This window comes from Lissotriton vulgaris, chromosome 3_1, assembly GCF_964263255.1.
Source record: "Lissotriton vulgaris chromosome 3_1, aLisVul1.2, whole genome shotgun sequence".
In the NCBI taxonomy this organism is placed as follows: Eukaryota; Metazoa; Chordata; class Amphibia; order Caudata; family Salamandridae; genus Lissotriton; species Lissotriton vulgaris.
This window is the reverse complement of record NC_141689.1, coordinates 559,244,394-559,264,198: the sequence shown is the minus strand read 5'-3', so window position 1 is coordinate 559,264,198 and position 19,805 is coordinate 559,244,394. Positions and strand designations below refer to the sequence as shown.

At 46.3% G+C, this 19,805-nt stretch overlaps 1 protein-coding gene across 2 annotated transcripts in view; it reads left to right on the top strand.

Moving 5' to 3' along the window:
• ACOT12 (acyl-CoA thioesterase 12) overlaps positions 1–19,805 on the top strand; it is a 546,146-nt gene that overhangs the window by 123,859 nt on the left and 402,482 nt on the right. For both annotated transcript variants that reach the window (XM_086960839.1, XM_086960840.1), the window contains exon 2: positions 18,222–18,291. In XM_086960839.1, coding sequence (XP_086816965.1) covers positions 18,222–18,291 — 70 coding nt within the window. The remainder of the gene's footprint in view (positions 1–18,221; positions 18,292–19,805) is intronic.

Genomic DNA, 19,805 nt, shown 5'->3' with positions numbered 1-19,805 from the left:
TCTGGCTGAATTGAGACTCCATCCCTTCTGTTTCAAAAGTTCTTTATTTTTCTTCATAACAGGACAGGACAACAACCAACGCATTTCGTTCCTGTTATAGGAACTTCATCAGGGCAGAAACGTAGAATATTAGATGGACCAAATTCCATTCGGTGAGTCGGGATAATGTTAAACCCGATCGGATATCGAAAGCGTAGTCCAGATTCTCAAAAACGTCTGTACAGAGTCGCAGTTAAGTTACCTCTTCTGCAGGTAATCACTTCAGTTTATACAACACAAAACCCGTGTATGTATAATGTTCATCCAAGATATAAGAGAAGTCCAAGTGGAAAAAGCTACTAAATACTGAACCAGGGCTGAGCTCTAATATCAACTATATGTATCCAAAGTCCACACCATCCAAGGGAAATCCACGACCCACGATACGGGAAACCAGCAACGTTGCAGGTTTCCCGTATCGTGGATCGTGGTGCAGCTTTCGCTGTTTCGTTTTGAAGGCCAACAGGATTTCTACGTTTGTGATTTATTATAACCTCATGGGCATATGAAGATGGGCAACTTACAAGAATGACCTGTGCTATCTGAATTGGATCCTTCAAAACACAAATTAACACTTAAGAACACCTCTCTTTCAAGTGGATTTCCCTTGGATGGTGTGGACTTTGTATTAAACCTGGACGAAACTCTGAAACTAAATCCTGGAACTTCGATGCTCTACTAAAGACTAGAGGATGGAAGATTCTCCCTTGGGGGCAAGGAGTGACTCCCCTGTTCAAACAGGCACAAACGAAGCATTTAAAAGAGAAACTATTGATCCTACAGCTGACTATAAGCTAAGCACATCAATCATAAAGTCCCATATGTAATCAAATCCTGTGCCAGCCGCCCAGGAGACCTACTGCAGATAGGTCCCACTGCGAATCCAGAGACAAAATTTACAACGAAGGTGGAGGCAGCACCAGGGATAAAGTCACAATTCAGCCAGTCTGTTTCAAAGGTTCTTTATTTTTCTTCATAAAACCACAGGACAACAGCCAACGCTTTTCGTTCCTGTTATAGGAACTTTATCAGGGTGAAAACGTGGAAAATTAGATGGACCAAATTCCATTCTGTGAGTCAGGATAATGATAAACCCGATCGGATATCTAAAGCGTAGTCCAGATTCTCAAAAACGTCTGTACAGAGTCGCAGTTAAGTTACCTCTTCTGCAGGTAATCACTCCAGGTTATACAACACAAAACCTGTGTATGTATAATGATCATCCAAGATGTAAGAGAAGTCCAAGTGGAAAAAGCAATTAAATACTGAATTTAAGTATGGCAGTTCCGCTAATATATACAGCAGAACCAGGCTGAGGCCGAGCTCTAATATCAACGATATTTACAATCAGCCAATTCGATAATGAGAACAGTAAGTATCCAAAGTCCACACCATCCAAGGGAAATCCACAACCCACAATACGGGAAACCAGCAACGTTGACCCAGGCTGCAGTAGCAGTCCTGTGGTGCCATTTTGGAAGGCTTCCCAGGGGTGGCATAATACATGCTTCAGCCCCTAGTAGGCCTCTGGGGTACCTACACCCTGAGTACCTGGTGTACCATATACTAGGGACTCACCAGGATAACCCAGTAACCAATCTGGAGTGTACCTAATGTACAGGCAATCATTTTAGAGAGGAACCAAATAGGCTGGGGTCCTGGATAGCAGGGCCCCAGCCAGACTAAAGTTGAAAAACAGTGAAACACCAGCAGAAAGTGGGGGTAACCATAGTAAGCAGATCCTACTCTCCTACATAACCCCGCCCCCAAAACAGGGACATTAAACTAACCTTGACCAGTTGAGTCTTCATGTTCTAAGTGGAATTATCTGAAGAGTTCATCTGCATTGGCATGGTTACGCCCAGGTGTATGTTCCACTGTATAGTCCATCCCCTGTACGGAAATGGACCACCTCAAAAGTTTGGGGTTTTCACCCTTCATCTGTTGTAGCCATAAGAGGGGCTTACGGTCAGTCTGAACAGTGAAGTGAGTGTCAAACAAGTATGGCCTCCGCTTCTTCAAAGCGCAAACCACAGCAAAGGCCTCCCTCTCAATAGCTGACCAACGTTTATCTCTAAGGGTCAGCCTTCTGCTAATAAAAGCTACTGGCTGGTCCTGACCTTCATCGTTCCATTGTGACAGCACAACCCCTACCCCCAACTCAGATACATCTGTTTGGACAATTAATTCTCTGGAGTAGTTAGGACTTTGGAGAATTCTTGCAGTGCACATAGCCTGCTTCCGGTCATCAAATGCCTTTTGACGGCTGAGTGTCCACTGAACTTTCTTAGGCATTCTTTTTGAAGTTAAGTCATTCAGGGGTGTCCCAATGGAACCATATCCCTTGACAAATCTTCTGTAATACCCAGTCAGGCCCAAGAAAGCTCTGACCTGAGTCTGGGTGGTTGGAGCAACCCAGTTCATGATGGTCTGGATTTTGCTCTGTAATGGTTGAACCTGGCCTCCACCTACAAGGTGGTCCAGGTACACAACCTGACTCTGCCCTATCTGGCACTTAGTAGCCTTGATAGTTAGGCCTGCCTTCTGCAGGGCCTCCAAAACATTTCTCAGGTGGACCAGGTGATCCTCCCAGGTGGAGCTAAAGACAGCAATATCATCAAGATATGCTGCACTATAGTCTTCCAGGCCTATTAGGACTTTATTCACCAACCTTTGAAAAGTGCCAGGTGCATTCTTCATGACGTAAATAATTAATTTACTCTCTTAATTTCTATGCAGGTAAGTACTTATTCAATAATAACTCAGATCGGAAAGAAAAAAACCAGAGTCCGTGGTATTAGAGTTTCTAAGGGTTTTATTCCTCAAAAAGGAATGGTCATGACCAGGATATCGGATTCTGACCACCACAGGGGTGTCAGAAGGGATAGAGCGCTACATTTTATTGACAATACATAGCTTATATACTTAATTCACATCATAAGCAACAGTGCAGGAGGCGTAACAGTTGAGAGAAGACAAGATAACAGTATACACGTGGTACTAGTACGTAACCAAGAGGCGTGAACTGGAGGTGTGTGCTGGAAACGTCACTGATAGGTGACGCAAGTGGGTGGCACCAAGGGGTGGCGTTAACAGAAAAGTTGCAATGTCAGCAGAAATCGGAAGCTTGAATGCGCGCGCAGCTGCATGACGTGTGATTGGAGGGGTGCAGGGGACTTGACATTTACACTGACGGAAAGAGACAGAAGTCTGGCATGTCAGATCAACTTGTACTTCTATCATATCTGATATCTGATGTTTAGGAACCATATTATCTGGGCGGAAAGGTCTCTAGGGCAGAAGCTATTCTATGCTAGCTGTGGATGCGTGTATAAGCGCCTAAGTGTCTGCATGAGAAGCGTAGGGGGCACGGGGCCTTCCATGGAAGCATGGTAACAGAGGCTATGAATTACTTGCACTGGGACGGGTCGGCCCTTTGGCTCTGCAGCTGGGGAGGATGTTTACTGAAGCTGGTAGGCAGGAATGCAATTTCGAGGAGCGGAACAGATAACTCGAAGGTTATAGTCAGTCTTGGCAGAAAGCAGGCTGAGCTGAGCGCGAGGGGCCGCGCTGGAAGTAAGTCAGAGTTCACGGGTACAGAGGCAGCCTGGGCTGAGGCTGTCATAGTCAGAAGCCAGAAAAAGAGGCTCGATGGCAGAAATTCAGGGCCTACTTTGCCAGAGCAGGAAAAACATGTAAAGTACACTACAAAAAGACGTTGGCATAGCATACTTAGGAACGGACTATTTAACCTATTCAGGGTGGGTCTGAAAGAGGACAAGTTAACGTTGGACGCAAATGTATTTGCGTCTTCATAGCTGGCACAGGAGGGAAGTTACATGCACTTTAAGCTGGTACATGGAGTCGGTGGGGTACGCGCTAGGGAACACAACTTGACCATAGAATTTTATATTTCCTCATTCCCTCCTTGTTCCCTACGGACCCTTCATGATATATCGATCCTCATGAATTGATCAGTTTGTTCTTGTAACATCATTTGTTCTTCTTTCTTTCTTTTACGTTTTGATAAAAAACTGGAATGTTCAATACAAGAGGTGGCACACAGTCCACAAATCGCTGGCCCACACTGCAGGCACAGGCAGCAACTGAATACTAGGACTAGGCCAATTCCTAGGAAGGATAGGATCTTCCATCCCCAAGCGGTTAACGTTGTCCAGAACCAACCGGACCAAGTCCAGGTGCCTGGATTCTGATGTATCTGATTTGCAATTTTATGGAGACGTGTAATAGCTTGATATACAGATGGTGCGTTTTGTGGTATGAAAACACAGCAACTTGACCCGATGACCTTACAAGCTCCGCCTCTATCTGCCAAGATGACGTCAATAACAAGACGGTTCTGAAGGACAACAACCCGCATGGCGGACTGTTCTTCTGTTAAGTTACCTAAGGCGGAGGCAGTTTCATTCACTACTGCTTCAAGCGTTCTAGTTAATCTACGTATTAATTTACTATTCTGAACAGGTCCTAAAAAGAAAAAGAATCCTTTATTAAAATCGGTGTACTGTTCCCATGCCGTTTCTGTGTAGTCGACAAGTGGAATATCTCTTCTGGGTCTATTCTTTACTAGATTGGTATTTCTATGGTAATCAGAGGGAGCTAGGAAAACAGGTGGCAGAATGAATGCAATGTAACAGGTACCATCCCAATCTGGAGGTAGACGTATGTATGCGGTATGACCACATACAAAGTAAGAATGACTAATAGCTTTAAAGGACGATTTTCCATGATCGCTGAATTCGACCACAGTAGTGCATTTACTATGACCTAAGTGTACTGAACCTTTCTTCCTGATACATAATTCGCCAGTAACTGGCAATACTGACATAGTGGGTATAACAGGTGCGTCTTCCGATTCAACAGTAAGAATCATAAAGTTAATTGTATAGTTACCTAATCCATATACTTCATTTTCTAGATCAGTTCCTATTCTAGTGGGGAGTCCCTCCTTATCTGGGTAACAAACGTCGAGCAGGACCAAGTTCAGGTTTCCCCAAACCCAGCCCCCGTCGAAAACAGCAATATCAGGATCTAAGGAATTAATTATTTTAAACCATGCACCGCAGGAGCCATTGTGAGTGAACGGGTACGGAAAGAGTGGCAGAGCTCCCTTGTAATTCTGATAGGGAGGGAGTCGGCCACATATCCAGCAGTCTGTAGCATTATTAGTTTGGTGGGAATGATGTAGCATACTAATGAATGTGTTGTTGCGCAGCGCAAGTCTGTAGGAGAGTTCATGTGGAGGTAACTTGCTAAAAGTGTGTTCAGCAGAGACATTGTAAACAGATTGTTCACGCTTGAAAATAGGGTAGTAGATAGGTAAAAGGATGCTAGCAACAATAATTAAAATACTCAGAATAAACATGATTAATAGTGTCACTATACAGTGACTACGGAGTGATTTACAGTATACATGTTTCTTAATTCGCCTCTCTCTCTCTCTATCTCGATCTAGGGGATACATGTCAGAAACTATTTAACCGATTCACCTAGGGGAGGACTTAAACAATTAAACTGTCTGACTTGCTAGATCGGAGTTTCATGCGATACTCCTCTTGGGGAGTTTTTTCTCGTTCAGATTCTGTAAAGTCTTTTGGCTCTACACAGTCTTTGGTGGGGGTGGACGAGTCTCGATCAGGTTTCAGTCCAAAGAATTTTTTCACATGACTCGTATGAACCCACCCCTTTCTCCCTTCGATCTTCACGGCGGTCCTCGTGGTGAGAAGGACGGTCTTCGGTGATTTCCAGCGGGGCTCCAACGGACTCTTTCTATCAAAGTTGCGCACTAGGACGAGGTCCCCAGGACGGACGTCATGCGGCTTTACATCAGTGTTGTCAGGGAAGGCTGCGGCAACCTGTGAACGACATGATTGGAGTGCAGACATCAAGGAGGCAAGGTAATCTGTCAACATGTTACAATCAACATCAGTAATCTTTTTCGGAATGGGCGTCCCCCACATATTCGGTGGTCTGCCAAAGACCACCTCGTACGGGGATAGCCCTGATCTCGAATGGGCAACCATTCTCATGTAGAATAGTGCCACTGGCAGGGCGACTATCCAGTCGACCCCTTTCTCCTGACATATTTTGGCAAGGCGGATCTTTAGTGTCTGGGTATGTCTTTCTACAAGGCCTGCGGCTTCGGGATGTCGGACACAATGGAATTTCCACTGGTATCCCAATAATAAAGAAACTTCTTTCATTAATGCAGATGAGAATGGCTGACCGTTATCTGAGTACACGACACGAGGCAAGCCGTATCGTGGGAAGAATTCACGAACCAGCTGCTTGGCAGTGGTCGGAGCAGTGTAATCTGGGACTGGGTATGCTTCGGTCCAGCGGGACAGAGCACAGACAACTACGAGAACATATTTAAATCCTCGACAACGGTCCATCTGGATATAATCCATCTGGAGGACTTCAAAAGGGTGATCGGGAGGATGAAATCCACCTTGCTCTACAGGGACGCTTTTACCTGGATTGAACTGACAACAGATCATGCAAGTACGCACTTTCTGTTTCGCTGCTGCTCGTAAGTGTTTATTGTTCCAAAGATTTTGTAAACTGTCTAACATCGCTTTCTCTCCTAGGTGTGCTGGGCTATGTGCTGTATTTATCATGACTTGAACCATAGAGTCAGGGAGAAACCATGTAGATTTTCCCTTCGTCATCCAACCTTGATCTGTCTGGATCCCTCCTAGTTCAATCCATTTCTTTATTTCTTCTGGGGTAGCGTGTGTCTGAATATCAATAACATCTAATGCGGGATCCCTGACTGTCATACAATTTGTCGGTCCTATAGTCTTTGTCGTATCAATTGTCTGAGTGTTAGTCAATGCTGTACGTTTTGCTGTCTGGTCTGCCAGGTCGTTACCCTGGGAAACAGAATCTGTGACTTTAGTATGTGCCTTACACTTCATGACGGATATGCCTGAAGGCAGATGTATTGCTTCTAACAGTGCTTGAATGAGGGGACCATGTTGGATCTTGGTACCGTGAGAGGTCAGAAAACCTCGTTCTAGCCATAGCATGCCGAAGTCGTGTACAACTCCGAACGCATAACGGGAATCAGTGTATATGTTGACATTTCTGTTCTTGGCTAGAATACAGGCTCTGGTCAGAGCGATGAGCTCTGCCGCTTGAGCAGACAGTGTATCAATACGATGTGTTTCTTTAACTTCAGTTTCAGTGGTCACGGCATATGCGGCCACTAACTCTCCTGTACTTGTTCTCATACATGAACCATCCACATAAAGTGTCAGGTCTGGATTTGTCAATGGAACATCTGTTAAATCAAAGGGCATTACTACAAATTGATAGTGCCCACTGAGGTTGAAAATGCTGTCTTTGACTTTGCATCATCAGCTAATCTGATCTGCCATTCGCCAGGTGTAAGATCAAATGTGCTCAGAAACAATGGCTGAGGACAAGGTATCTATGAGCTCATCTGCTCTTGGGATTGGATGGGCATCAGTCCTAGTTCTGCATTGAGACCCCTGTAGTCTACACAAATCCTCACCTCTCTCTTACCACCCTGTGTGTGAGGTTTAGGTACCAGGACCACTGGACTAGCCCAAGGGATATCTGAGGGTTCATTAACTCCCAAGTCCAACATTTTCTGGACTTCAGTCCTGATACAGTCCCTGACATGACATGTTGCCTGTAAATCTTATTTGTAACAGGCAGACTGTCCCCAGTGTCCACTTCATGAGTGCACCAGGTAGTCTGACTTGGAGTCATTGATAACATGTTCCTATACTGATTGAGCACCTGTCTACAATCAGATTGTTGCTTATCAGTGAGGCTGCCTGCCAAGGCTACACCATCAAATGGCCCATCATCAGGGTTCTGTTAGAGCGGGTCAGGGAGTGGATCACTCTCTGTTTCCTGTCCCTCATCAGTAGCCATAAGCAAGCCCATGTCTGCTCTGCCAACATTAGGTTTCAATCTGTTGACATGAAGCACCCTACGGGGGCTCCTGGGAGTTCCAAGGTCTACCAGATAGGTAACCTCTCCCTTCTGTTCAATAATAGTGTGGGGTCCACTCCATTTGTATTGGAGAGCTGCTGGGGCCACAGGCTCCAACATTCACACTTTCTGTCCGGGCTGATAAACAGTCAGTACAGCCTTTTGGTCATGCCATGCGTTCTGTAATTCCTGGCTAGCCTCAAGGTTTTTGGTTGGCTTTTTCATGTATTCAGCCATCCTGGAGCAGAGACCAAGTACATAGTCCACTATGTCCTGTTTAGGGGGTTTGATAGGTAACTCCCATCCCTCCTTCACCAGACACATTGGGCCTCTTCCAGGAAGCCCAAACAGAATTTCAAATGGGCTGTAACCAACCCCCTTCCTAGGAACCTGCCTGTATGCTAATAAAAGGCAGGGTAGTAGGATGTCCCATCTCCGCCTAAGCTTTTCTGGGAGACCCTTGATCATACCCTTCAAGGTTTTGTTGAACCTTTCAACTAAACCATTGCATTGTGGGTGATAGGGTGTGGTGAATTTACAGTTCACTCCACACTCCTTCCACAATACAGTCAAGTAACTGGACATAAAGTTTGCACCTCTGTCCGAAACTACGTCCTTAGGGAAACCCACTCTTGAGAACACTCCCAAGAGGGCTCTTGCAACCACATGTGCTGTAATGGTCCTAAGGGGAATTGTCTCTGTGTACATAGTGGCACTGTCCACCACCATCAGGATAAATCTGTGCCCAAATGCTGTCTGAGGATCCATGGGACCAACAATGTCAATCCATACCCTCTCAAAGGGAACGCTCACCTCAGGTAGTGGTATCAGGGTGGCCTTTGTTGTACCACCTGCCTTGCCACTGGCTTGACAGGTGACACAGGAGCGACAAAACTCCTTTGTGTCTTCAGACATGTGCGGCCAATGAAAGTGAGGGACACTCCTGTCCCAAGTCTTGTTTTGTCCCAGGTGACCTGCTAGAGGAATATCATGGGCTAGTGTCAATAGGAAGCCCCTGTATTTCAAAGGTATAACCAACCTCCTGGATGTGCCTGGCTTGGGGTCTCTACTCTCTGAGTACAGGAGTCCATCATCCCAATAAATCTTATGGGTGCCACTAGCATTCCCAGCAGCCTCAGTAGCAGCCTGCTGTCTGAGGGGTTCTAGAGAAGGGCAGCTGCTCCTGACTCAGATCTGACTTGGAAGGGCCCCCTGTCCCCAAGAACTCAACATGATTAGGCTCAAGCTCATCTGGGATAGTTCCTTCTTCAGGACTACAACCATCTCCCCCAAGAAACTGTTCTACATTCTGAGTCAGGGGGGAAGCCATTGCCTAAACCCTACTGCTCCTTTTCTTAGAAGGCACCTGGCCCATTATTCCAGAATCCAGGGCCTGTTCACTGTTAGACATTTTGGCCTGTGACCTAGTCACAGCAAACACATATGCAAAGATACCTAACATTTCTGTATGGGTCCTGAGCTTTACTTCAGCCCAAGCCTTAGTCTCTAAATCATTGCCAAGCAAGCATTCTACAGGGAGGTCTGCGCTTACCACAACCTTCTTGAGGCCAGTTACCCCTCCCCAGGAGAAATTAACAACTGCCAGGGCATGGTTGGTCCTTACACTGCTAGCATTGGTCACTTGGTAAGTTTCACCAAGTATGAGTTGCTCATGAGCCACAAGGTCTTTTGTCATTATTGTGACACTTGCCCCTGTGTCCCTGTAGGCCGTAGCCTCTTTTCGATTTATCAAAGGTTGCTGTCTATATTTGCGCAAGTTACTGGGACTCACAAAGGAGGACATATCCATGCCTCCATCACAGATCAGTACAGCCTGAGCTGGAACTCTGACTAGGCCAGAGTCCATCTCAGAACCCAGGGTTAACCCTACTACACCCTTCTGCTGAGTACCACCACTTGGAGCTGGACTAGGGGGAACAGTTGCCTAAGGGGCAAAGGTGGCTGGTGTTGAGTCTTTAGGTCTAGTGCAATCACTAGTCCAGTGGGTATTCTGCTTACATATTTTACACCACGGTTTCTTTTGGCCTTTCTTTTTGGATGATTGGGAATCCCCACAATTAGATGATTTTTGAGGGCCTTTGGAAGACTTCTGGTCTTTATCCTTCTCCCCACCCTTATTAGAATCTTGCTTCTTTTGGTCACAACCTTGGTTCTGTACCTTCTGCTTCACCCTGGTTCTGACCCATTTGTCTGTCTTCTTTCCCTATTCTTGGGGAGAGGTCATATTAGAGTCTACCAGGTGCTGATGCAACAGCGGATTCTGACAGTTATTAAGGATCTGCTCCCTCATAATCATGTTGTACAATCCTGTATAATCATACACCTTACTACCCAGTAACCATCCCTCCAGAACCTTAGTAGCACAATCAACAAAGTCAACCAAGTCCTGAGTCTGAGCCTTTTGGGTATCTCTGAACTTTATTCTATATTGCTCAGTGGTTAGGCCAAACCTTTCAATCAGAGCACTCTTCAGGACTGTGTAATCATCAGGATCCTCTTCTCTGACATTGAGGAGCTTGTCTCTACCTTTGTCTGTAAATGAGAGCCACAAGATAACTGCCCACTGCTCCTGGGAGACTTTCTGAACTTTGCAGGCCCTTTCCAGTGCAGTTATCCATTTGTGGATGTCATCCCCACTCTGGTAGGGAGGGACAATCTTGTTTAAGTTTCTATGGTTATAAGACCTTTCCCTACCACTAGGGAAGCTGCTGCCACCAAGGAACTCTAGTCCCATCATTTTTCTAGATCTTTCAAGCTCTAGGGACTCCCTTTCTAAGGCTACCAGCTGTCTCTTTATTCTCAGCTGATGTTCCTGAATTCTCTCTTCTCCTCAGAGGTTTCCCCCTATGAGCAGAGACAGAGGTCCCTACAGATACACCAGAATGATCGGACTCCACAGAAGGAGATCTGGGTCTTCTAGGCATACCTCGCACTCTTCCTGGGACAACAAAGAGGGGGACACCTTGGCCTTCTTCTTCATCTCCAGTAGGAGCTGGATTGTCCAGGTCCAGGTCATTGTCACCTGCCTGGTCAGCATCAGAGTCAGGGTCCTGTTGGTTTGTACCACTGGACTCTCGCTCTGCTGCTGCCCCATCCACACTGCCTGACCGCTCAGGCACTGAATGAAGCCTTTCTAAGATCATCTAACAGTAGTACCTCTCTGAGGTGTTAGGTATTGGCACTTTTGCCTGTCTTCAATTTCCTCATAGTACACAGAGCCCTTCATTCTAAAAAAGGGAATGTGTCATACTTGGATGCCTATAACCTACTGACATCTGGCAGGGTCCCACTGGTTCCTGGCCTTGAAGACATTACTAGTGAGGTGTGGTGTATGCACCTACCTACTCTAGTTGTTTACCTACTAAACTCTCTTGAGTTGTAGAAAGGGTATGCTAAGCCCTTAACACACAACTCTAAGTTCAGTAGAACTTACTGTATTTAAGCTTGTATTATATGTACCTCTTGTACCTTTAGTGAGTTTCAATTAATCAAACACTTGAGATTATCTGGTAAAACAATGGCAAGCTGGAATCCCACACGCTGCACACCAATGTGAGAAGTTGGCCTGGCACATGTTGTCCACTATTCTAGTGGGCACCTTGCACCAATCCAAATCACCTTTATTGATGGTAGGTTAAAGACAACCTTTATAGAAAGCTATCCTAGTGGTAGCTGTGGAGAGCATCCTTCAGGCTCAGTCTTAGAGGAATGTAAAGCAGCTTGTTTTATCAGTCTATAATCTTGTGAATGATCAGATGAAAGGAGAACCACACCAGGTATATATATATATATAAAATATATGTAATTATTATAAACATGTCACTCTAGTCTCTTTATGAGGCTAGAGGCAAAAGTAAATTCAGTAAACTCAATAACACACAGTAAATTAGCACAATATATGTTGAGCCCTAGGGGCGTACCAAACCATATATTAAGAAAGCTGTATAAGAACCACAACTTGCATAGATACAACGCCTAGAGCCTTTAGAACCACTGGGGCGACCAGGACCCAACCAAGGTAGTGACACACCGGACCCACGGGGGACTTGTGCAGTGTCTAAACACAGCCGCGAATCACCATTAACTTCTATGGGGAAAGTCGTGGTAGGAATATTAAAGATAAAGGACACTTAGAAGAGGACTTGGAGCAAACCCCATTAGAACTAGGAGGTTCTAGAGTCAACACCCACGGGAGCACCGGAGTACTTAAGTTACCTCACCCAGGGAAGCCGAGTGCATAGGTGTCTTTTCGTGTCGGGTTTCGTCGTCGTTTTCAATGGCGATCTGCTGCAAAGTGCTGTTGGCGTCCAAGTGGAAAGTGTCCGGTGTGATCTAAGCCTGGATTGAAGATGAGACGAACCTGAAAGCAGAGGGGACAGAGTCTGGGTCACTTGCCAGTGACCAGGGAGATGATAGGCGGATGCCCACCGATGTTGGGTGATTTCAGGTGAAGAAGGTGAAGCTTGACTCTTCAGCCACGAGGACCAGGAGGCGTCGACGATGACTAGGTTCTGGAATATGGCTGTCCCATGAAGGATGTTGAGTGCTGCAGTGTCGGTTTCTGGATTGGACACAACAAGTCTTGGCAACAGCAACCCACGCAGAAGGCAGAGATAGGCTTCAGTGCAGACCAGCAAGGTCTGAGGAACTCACCACTTGGCAGGGAGTCAGGGCACGTCTGGAGCAACCAGAGAAGCCCAAGGAAAAGTAAAGTTACCTTCGAGGGGACCCACCAGTCGACGGACCGTGGAGTGTAGGCCTACAATCTTTGGTGCAGATGGTGCTAGGGGCACTTGGGCTACCAGTAACCCAATGCACAACTTCGGGAAAGCTCGGGAAGTTGATGCACAAGCAAATTTGCACGGTGTCCAGGAGTTCCGGTTCCACGTCACTCGTGAGGGTTGCGGGTCTCAGCTTTGCTGGGGACTCAGGTTGGCCTTCGAGATGTCTGGAAATCCTCTTCCAGGGCTGCAAGTACTTCGGAGTCCGGCGGGAGCTTCCAAGATGCAGCCCGGCAAATGCTTTGTTGGTGCCTGTTTGAACAGGGGAGTCACTCCTTGAACCCAAGGGAGATTCTTCCGTCCTCTAGTCTTTAGTAGAGCAACGAATTTCCAGGATTTATTTATTCATGTATTTATTTATGCAATTTATATAGCGCCCCAAATACCCTGGGGTGTCTCGGTGCTGTGGAGTAAGAAGGAGAGCAGCTAAAATGGGTAACTACTGTTTGAAGAGCCAGGTTTTTGCTTGTTTCCTAAATGTCAAGAGGGTGGGACTGGTTTTAATATGGAGGGGAGGGTGTTCCACAGTCTAAAAGTGGCGATTGTTAATCGTATGTCTCCCCAGGAAGATCTCTTTGTGCGAGGAATAGTAAGTAAGTGAGCTGAGGAGGAGCGCAAGGATTTGTGGTGGGTGTATGGGCTGAGTACTTTTTTAAAGAACTCAGGTCCTGTGTTGTTAATTGCTTTGTATGCGAAGCACAGTGCCTTAAATTTAGTTTGACTTCTGATAGGCAGCCAGTGAAGTTGATGTATGACTGAAGAGATCGATTTGAACTTGGGGGTGCCGGACAGAATTCTGGCAGCTGAATTCTGAACTAATTGCAATTTGTTCAGGACTTTTTCCTGGGCATTTAGGAGAAGTCCATTGCAATAGTCAACCTTTGACATCACCAGTGTGCACATGAGGGTCTTGCCGGCACTGGGGTGGAGGAATGGTAAAAGTTACCTTATCATTTTAAGGGTGTAGGAGGATGAAGAGATGACCGCGTTCGCGTGGTGGATGAACGGGAGCTTGTCGTCGAACATTACACCCAAGTTCCTGACCTTTGTTACAGGTCCAGGGGGTGATCCCAGATCGGTTAGCCACCAAGTGGGGGACCATCCAGGGGCTAGGCTGCCAAAGATCATTACTTCCATTTTATCGGAGTTCAGCTTTAGACAATTGCTTGTCATCTAGGCGCTGATGGCCAGCATTCCCTCCCGGAAGCTGGCAGCAAATGCTTCTCCATCGTTATGTACTGCCAGCCCCTGTTGGGTGTCGTCGGCGTATGACGTTAGTCTCATCCCGTGTGCTATGATGACCCTGGCCAAGTCCGACACATAGATGTTAAAGAAGGTCAGACTTAGGGTGGATCCTTGGGGCACACCACAGGGAAGAGTGAAAAAAGGGGAGTAGAAGTCACCGAGTTTAACTGATTGGGTGCGATTTGAGAAGAAGGAGGTTAGAAGGGCTCTGGCCTTATGGTGAATGCCGATGGTGGAGACACGGTTGATCAAGATGGCGTGATCGACTGTGTCAAAGGCTGCGGACAGGTCCAGTAGTATCAGGACAGCAGCTCCGCCTTGGTCTAGGATCATCCTGATTTCATCAGATGCATTAATGAGGGCCGTCTCAGTACGATGGCCCTTCCTAAAACCGAATTGGGTGTCATCCAAAAGGTTTTTGTGGTCCATCAACTGAGACAATTGTATGTTCATAATTTTTTCAAAGATTTTTGATGGAAATGGGAGACCAGCGATAGGTCTATAGTTTTTGGATTCTGAGGGATCGAGGTTGGATTTTTTTAGTAAGGGTTTGATAATGGCCTTTTTCCAAACTGTAGGAACCTGTGTGGAACATTGAATTGCAGATGTTGGTAAGGATGGGGGTCTATCGAGTCTGGAATGAGTTTTGGAATGGAAGGGGGATAAGAGTCGAGGGGGGATCTTGATTTAATGGAGTAGATTAGCTCTGTTATCTGCTCGGATGAAGCCTGACTGAATTCGAAGAACACAGTGGTCGAGGCGTTGGTGAAGATGTTGTAATTTACATGATTGGAACTGTCCTGGCTCGAGAAGTTGGAGTAAATTTTATTGCCTTTGTCTTCGAAGAAGTTAGCAAGGGAGTTGCAGAGGGCTTGAGAGGCATCTATGGGTGTGCTCATATGTGGGCTTGATAGTTTGGTTACCACCTGGTACAACTGTTTGGTGGAGTTTTGGGCCGACTCTATTTGAATGGGGTAAAATTTGCTTTTCTCTGGGATGATGAAATGTTTATATTTAGCTATTGCGTCGTTGTATAGCATTTTGTCATTATTGTCGTAGTGTTTGCGCCAACGCCTTTCTAGATTTCTGCAGCGTTGCCTCTCAAGTCTGAGCGCCTCTGAGAATCAAGGGGCAGATGGAGCACTTCGGTTGGTTTAAACATTCTTATTGGGGGCTAAGGTGCTGAAAGTATTATGTAGCAAGTGTGAGTAATTATTGGAAGCTAGATCAGGAGCTGGTGTGAGATCATGTTGAGTGGAGGAGAGGGTGTTTTTTAGAAGATGGGTGTCAATGTTCCTCCACGTTCTAATTTGTTGGTTTTTCTGTTCTGAATATTAAATATTACTGTGGAGTGGTCTGTCCACATCAGGGGGATAACAGTGAATAGGGAGATGTGGCTATTGTTAGTGAAAAGACCATCAAGTGTGTGACCCGCCAGATGAGTGGGTTTAGTCACTAGCTGTCGTAGACCCGCTGACAGTAGGTCTGTTGTAAGGGAGGAGGAATCTTTGTCATTGGGAGATTCAAGGTAGAAATTGAAGTCTCCCAAGATGGTATAGTCGGGAGCTCCTGCTACTGGCTCTATCAAGCTATCTAAGGCTGTAAGGAAATCGTCCCGGGAGCCAGGTGTGCGGTAGAGGAGGGTTTGTTTGAACGATTGGGTGTTTGAAAGCATAATGGAAAAGGTCAATGCTTCGCAGACAGGTGAATCAATTGCATCTATTTTAACTGAATATTTGTCTCGATAGATAATAGCTAAGCCACCTCCCTTCTTTATAGGTATATCCTGTCTGAGTACGCAATAGCCGTTGGGAGTGGCGATGCAGAAGTTGGGTCCAGTTGAAAGATCACCCCAAGTTTCTGTTATGAATAGGACATCTAGGTTGTGGTTGGTTAGCAGTTCTGAGATTTCCAATTTATGCTTGGGGAGGGAACGTGCATTTATGAGGGAGGAATAAATGAGTTCAGGGTTTGAGGGCCAGGAGTGAGAACTAGAAAGTGGGGGCAGAGTGGGAGGAACCAGCTTGAACAAGCAGTTGGGGCAGTGTGCGGAAGGTTTATTGAAAAATAAGTCCAGGCTGAAGTGGGGGCAGTGATGGGTGTTCGTGGTATAGCTGATGTCCATAAGCTGGGAGCTTGTATAAGAGGATACCTTTTTCCCAGTTGTTGGAGGGCCAGGGGGTACAGCCCTGGCCCGGTCCAGGTGCGGATTGGCGCAGACGGGCTTGCCTTTTGCACCCCCGCTGCGCGCGCCCTTTGCGCGTTAAGAAAGGCATGACGTTTTTATGGTGCGGTAGGTCAGCAGCTAGAATTCTAACCTCTGTTGTCACTGGAAATGTGTGTGTGGGGGACACTTCCGGCGCTTGCGAACGATCCCTCCATGCAAACTGAATCATCAGCGGTAGACCGGGGAACACGGCAGGGGGACATGAGATACGTGGTGAGCACGGAAGAATTAAATGCTTTTGGTTTAAAAAAGTGCAAGAGACAGATGAAACAATTAGGAAGCCCTTTGCCAGGCACTTCAGACGGCAGTAGCGGGCGTGCTGCTTCCATTACATTCTGTGAATTGACTTTGCTGCGTGTTGATTTTAAAATGCAAGTGACTAAAATAAAAGAATTCAGTTTCAGAGTTTCGCCCAGGTGTAATCTAAAGTCCTGTTGCCCGGGTTCCCTTACTTATACTAAGAAAAGGTGTTGGATATACTCTGGGGATCCACCTATGGGAGGGTCTGGAAATATGGGTGGCTACACCCATTTCCATTGTCTGGTTTTGCGCCAGAGCGGGGGCTGGTTTGGACTGCACTATGCACAGGGACACCAAATGTGCCCCAGTGCAGACATCAAAACACTCTCAGATTGCACCCACCCAGCCTCAATACACTAAAGCCTGTCTGGGAGGTGGTTACACCTCCCTGTAACAGGAAACCTATTGTCCAGGCCTCCCCTGCCGGAGTTTCGGTTAGCAGCAGGAGGCCAGACTCGTGTCTGTGGCTGCAGCATACATTTTGTGATGACAGGGCTCTTTTAAACTATTACCGGTTAGACTAGTGGGTACATGTCTCTCCCTCTAGAAGGGTGGAATTCTACTCCTGCCGCCAGGTCTGGTGGGTGCGGTGGGTGGGGGGGTAGGATTCCAAAGTGTTTGACACCAAACACAACATGTTTCCATGCAGCCATTCCAAAGTTAGCATTTACCGCGAGGTTATAATGTACTTAAGAGTATATGGTCTGGCTACATCATAGAACAGCCTCAGAGAATAGGCTCCGAAAGCTGCAGAGGGGTCCTGCTCATGCATAGGGACCCTCTCACACAAAACCAAGCACACTGCCTTCAGGATTGATAAGGCCTGCCATAGGAGTTACTGATAGGCTTATATGTGTCAGTAATTAAAGGTAGATGTAGGTAACCTATATCTTAGTAAGGGGTGCATGCACCACCTTACCCAGGCTGCAGTAGCAGTCCTGTGGTGCCATTTTGGAAGGCTTCCCAGGGGTGGCATAATACATGCTTCAGCCCCTGGTAGGCCTCTCTGGAACCTATGCCCTGAGTACGTGGTGTGCCATATAGTAGGGACTCACAAGGATAACCCAGTAACCAATCTGGAGTATACCTAATGTACAGGCAATCAATTTAGCGAGGAAGCAGCTAGGCTGGGGTCCTGGATAGCAGGGCCCCAGTTAGACTAAAGTCGAAAAACAGTGAAACCCCAGCAAAAAGTGGGGGTAACCATAGTAAGCAGATCCTACTCTCCTACACTTGTTGCAGTATTTATACATTAAATGCTATGTGGTGTAAAGCATTTCAAAGTTTATTTAAAGTAACCTCTCGTAAATGGTTGACCAAAAGATGCAAAAAGGAAATGAAACATGGACAGGAATTTATTGCGAGTAGCTGTGGAGTGAGCCCTAAAGAAGTATCAAGAGCCAACATAGATTGAAATAGAAAGGAAGTTTTGAATCCAATTAATCAATGTAAATCTACCTCTGTTTATTAAACAATGGGCGTCTACGTCACATTACAAAGTAGTCCTCGTCAGTAAATATTACATTTGACAAATGATGATCAGCATGTGTTTTTCAGACTGGTTGAATTAATGTGTCTTTGTCATATTGTTGATGTAGTGCTTGCGGTCTTTGTTTCAGCGGAGAAGCATGCTGGGGCCCCCTGCGTTACCGCGTCGGTGGATGACATACGCTTCCAAGCCACTGCAAGGTACGTCCTGGCACTGCAGGTACTGCCGGATGATGCTTCGCCCTCTGAGAGGGACAACGGAGATGATTAACCCAGTCGGGGAGCATTGATGATAGCGTTCAATGAGTCCCTGCTGGAGCAAGGCTCATTCCTCGAGCGTCTGCAGGACCTGGGCCAAGTCCTCGTGAGTCTGCAAAATCAGCCCTGTAACAAAATCGTCCGAAAACCGGCCCCGACATAGTGCTCGGCCGCCCCCGCTTCCTCTCCCGAGTGGGGAGGGGGGGGGGGGGTGGCCGAGCACTTTGCCAGGACCGGTTGTGGTTCCCAGTCTGGCTCTGCCTGCAGGTCTGTGACGTCTGGAGTGGGGGAACGCTTTATTCCTCTTCAGGGTGATCTTAAAACTCAGCGAGCAGAAAACACAAATCAACCACCACAAACAATTAAAGAACTGAGTATAAGAAGAACACTATTGGCGGAAGCTGGTGTTCGATAAAACCTTTTACTGAACTTGCCTATTAAAGTACTGTGGGCCTTCTATACAGCTTGTCGGAGGCAGGAAATAATCCCAAAAGTGGCAGGTCTCTCCTGTGCCGTCTTTAGAGTGCGTAACACTTCTGTCTGGGTGGACAGGGCATCTGCAAGCTCTAAATAAGGCCCTGTGCAGGGACTTCTCTGGTTTTTTTACAACACAACTAAATCAACGTTAATCAATTTGCAAAGCAGTCACAGGCTACTCTAAAAATGTATCTTAAATAAATGGCGACTGTGGGTTGAGTGATTTTCTCAGAAATTGCATTTTAGCTATCTTGACAGCTGACTCCATAAACTGGGCCAGTATAAAAGTTAGATGAGTATATTTTTTTATTTAAAAATATAAGTTAGGCGAGAAGAAAACTTGTTGTGACCCGCAACACAAGAAGCAGCAATTTGCAATCACACAATGTTCTGCGTTCCTAGGGTGACCAGATTCTCAAAACAAAAAGACCAGGACAGGGTCATAGACAAAGAAGTAGGACTACAGTTTGCAATAACCGTTGACATAATAGTATGACTCTTTGACAGCTGTCATAGACATAGGAAAGGGACTACAATGACAGCTGCCTTCACAGACACAGATGAAGAATTACAAACCACAAATCAGATATGTGTGACCGAGACAGCAATGGATTTTAAAGCTAACAGCATGTGCATTATAGAATGTGGGGTTTTCAATTTAATAATGCCAAGAATGGAATTAAAGCTACTAATTTCCAAAAATGGCCAAAAAGCTTGCCCCACACCAGAAGCCGAGAAGGGGAAGAGGAAGAAGAAAGAGAAAGGGAGACAAAAGGTGGGAAGGGCTGAGGAGGTAGGCCTGTCTGTGTCTCTGAGATGAGGAGAAGTATGAGGAATGGCCTGTCTGTCCCTCAGAGATGAGGGGATGGATTAGAGAAGGCCTGTCTGTGCTTCGGAGATGAGGGGAGGGCTAAGAGAAGGTCTGTCTGTGCCTCTGGGGTGCAGGATGGGCTTTGACTATAGGCCTAACTGTGCCTCTG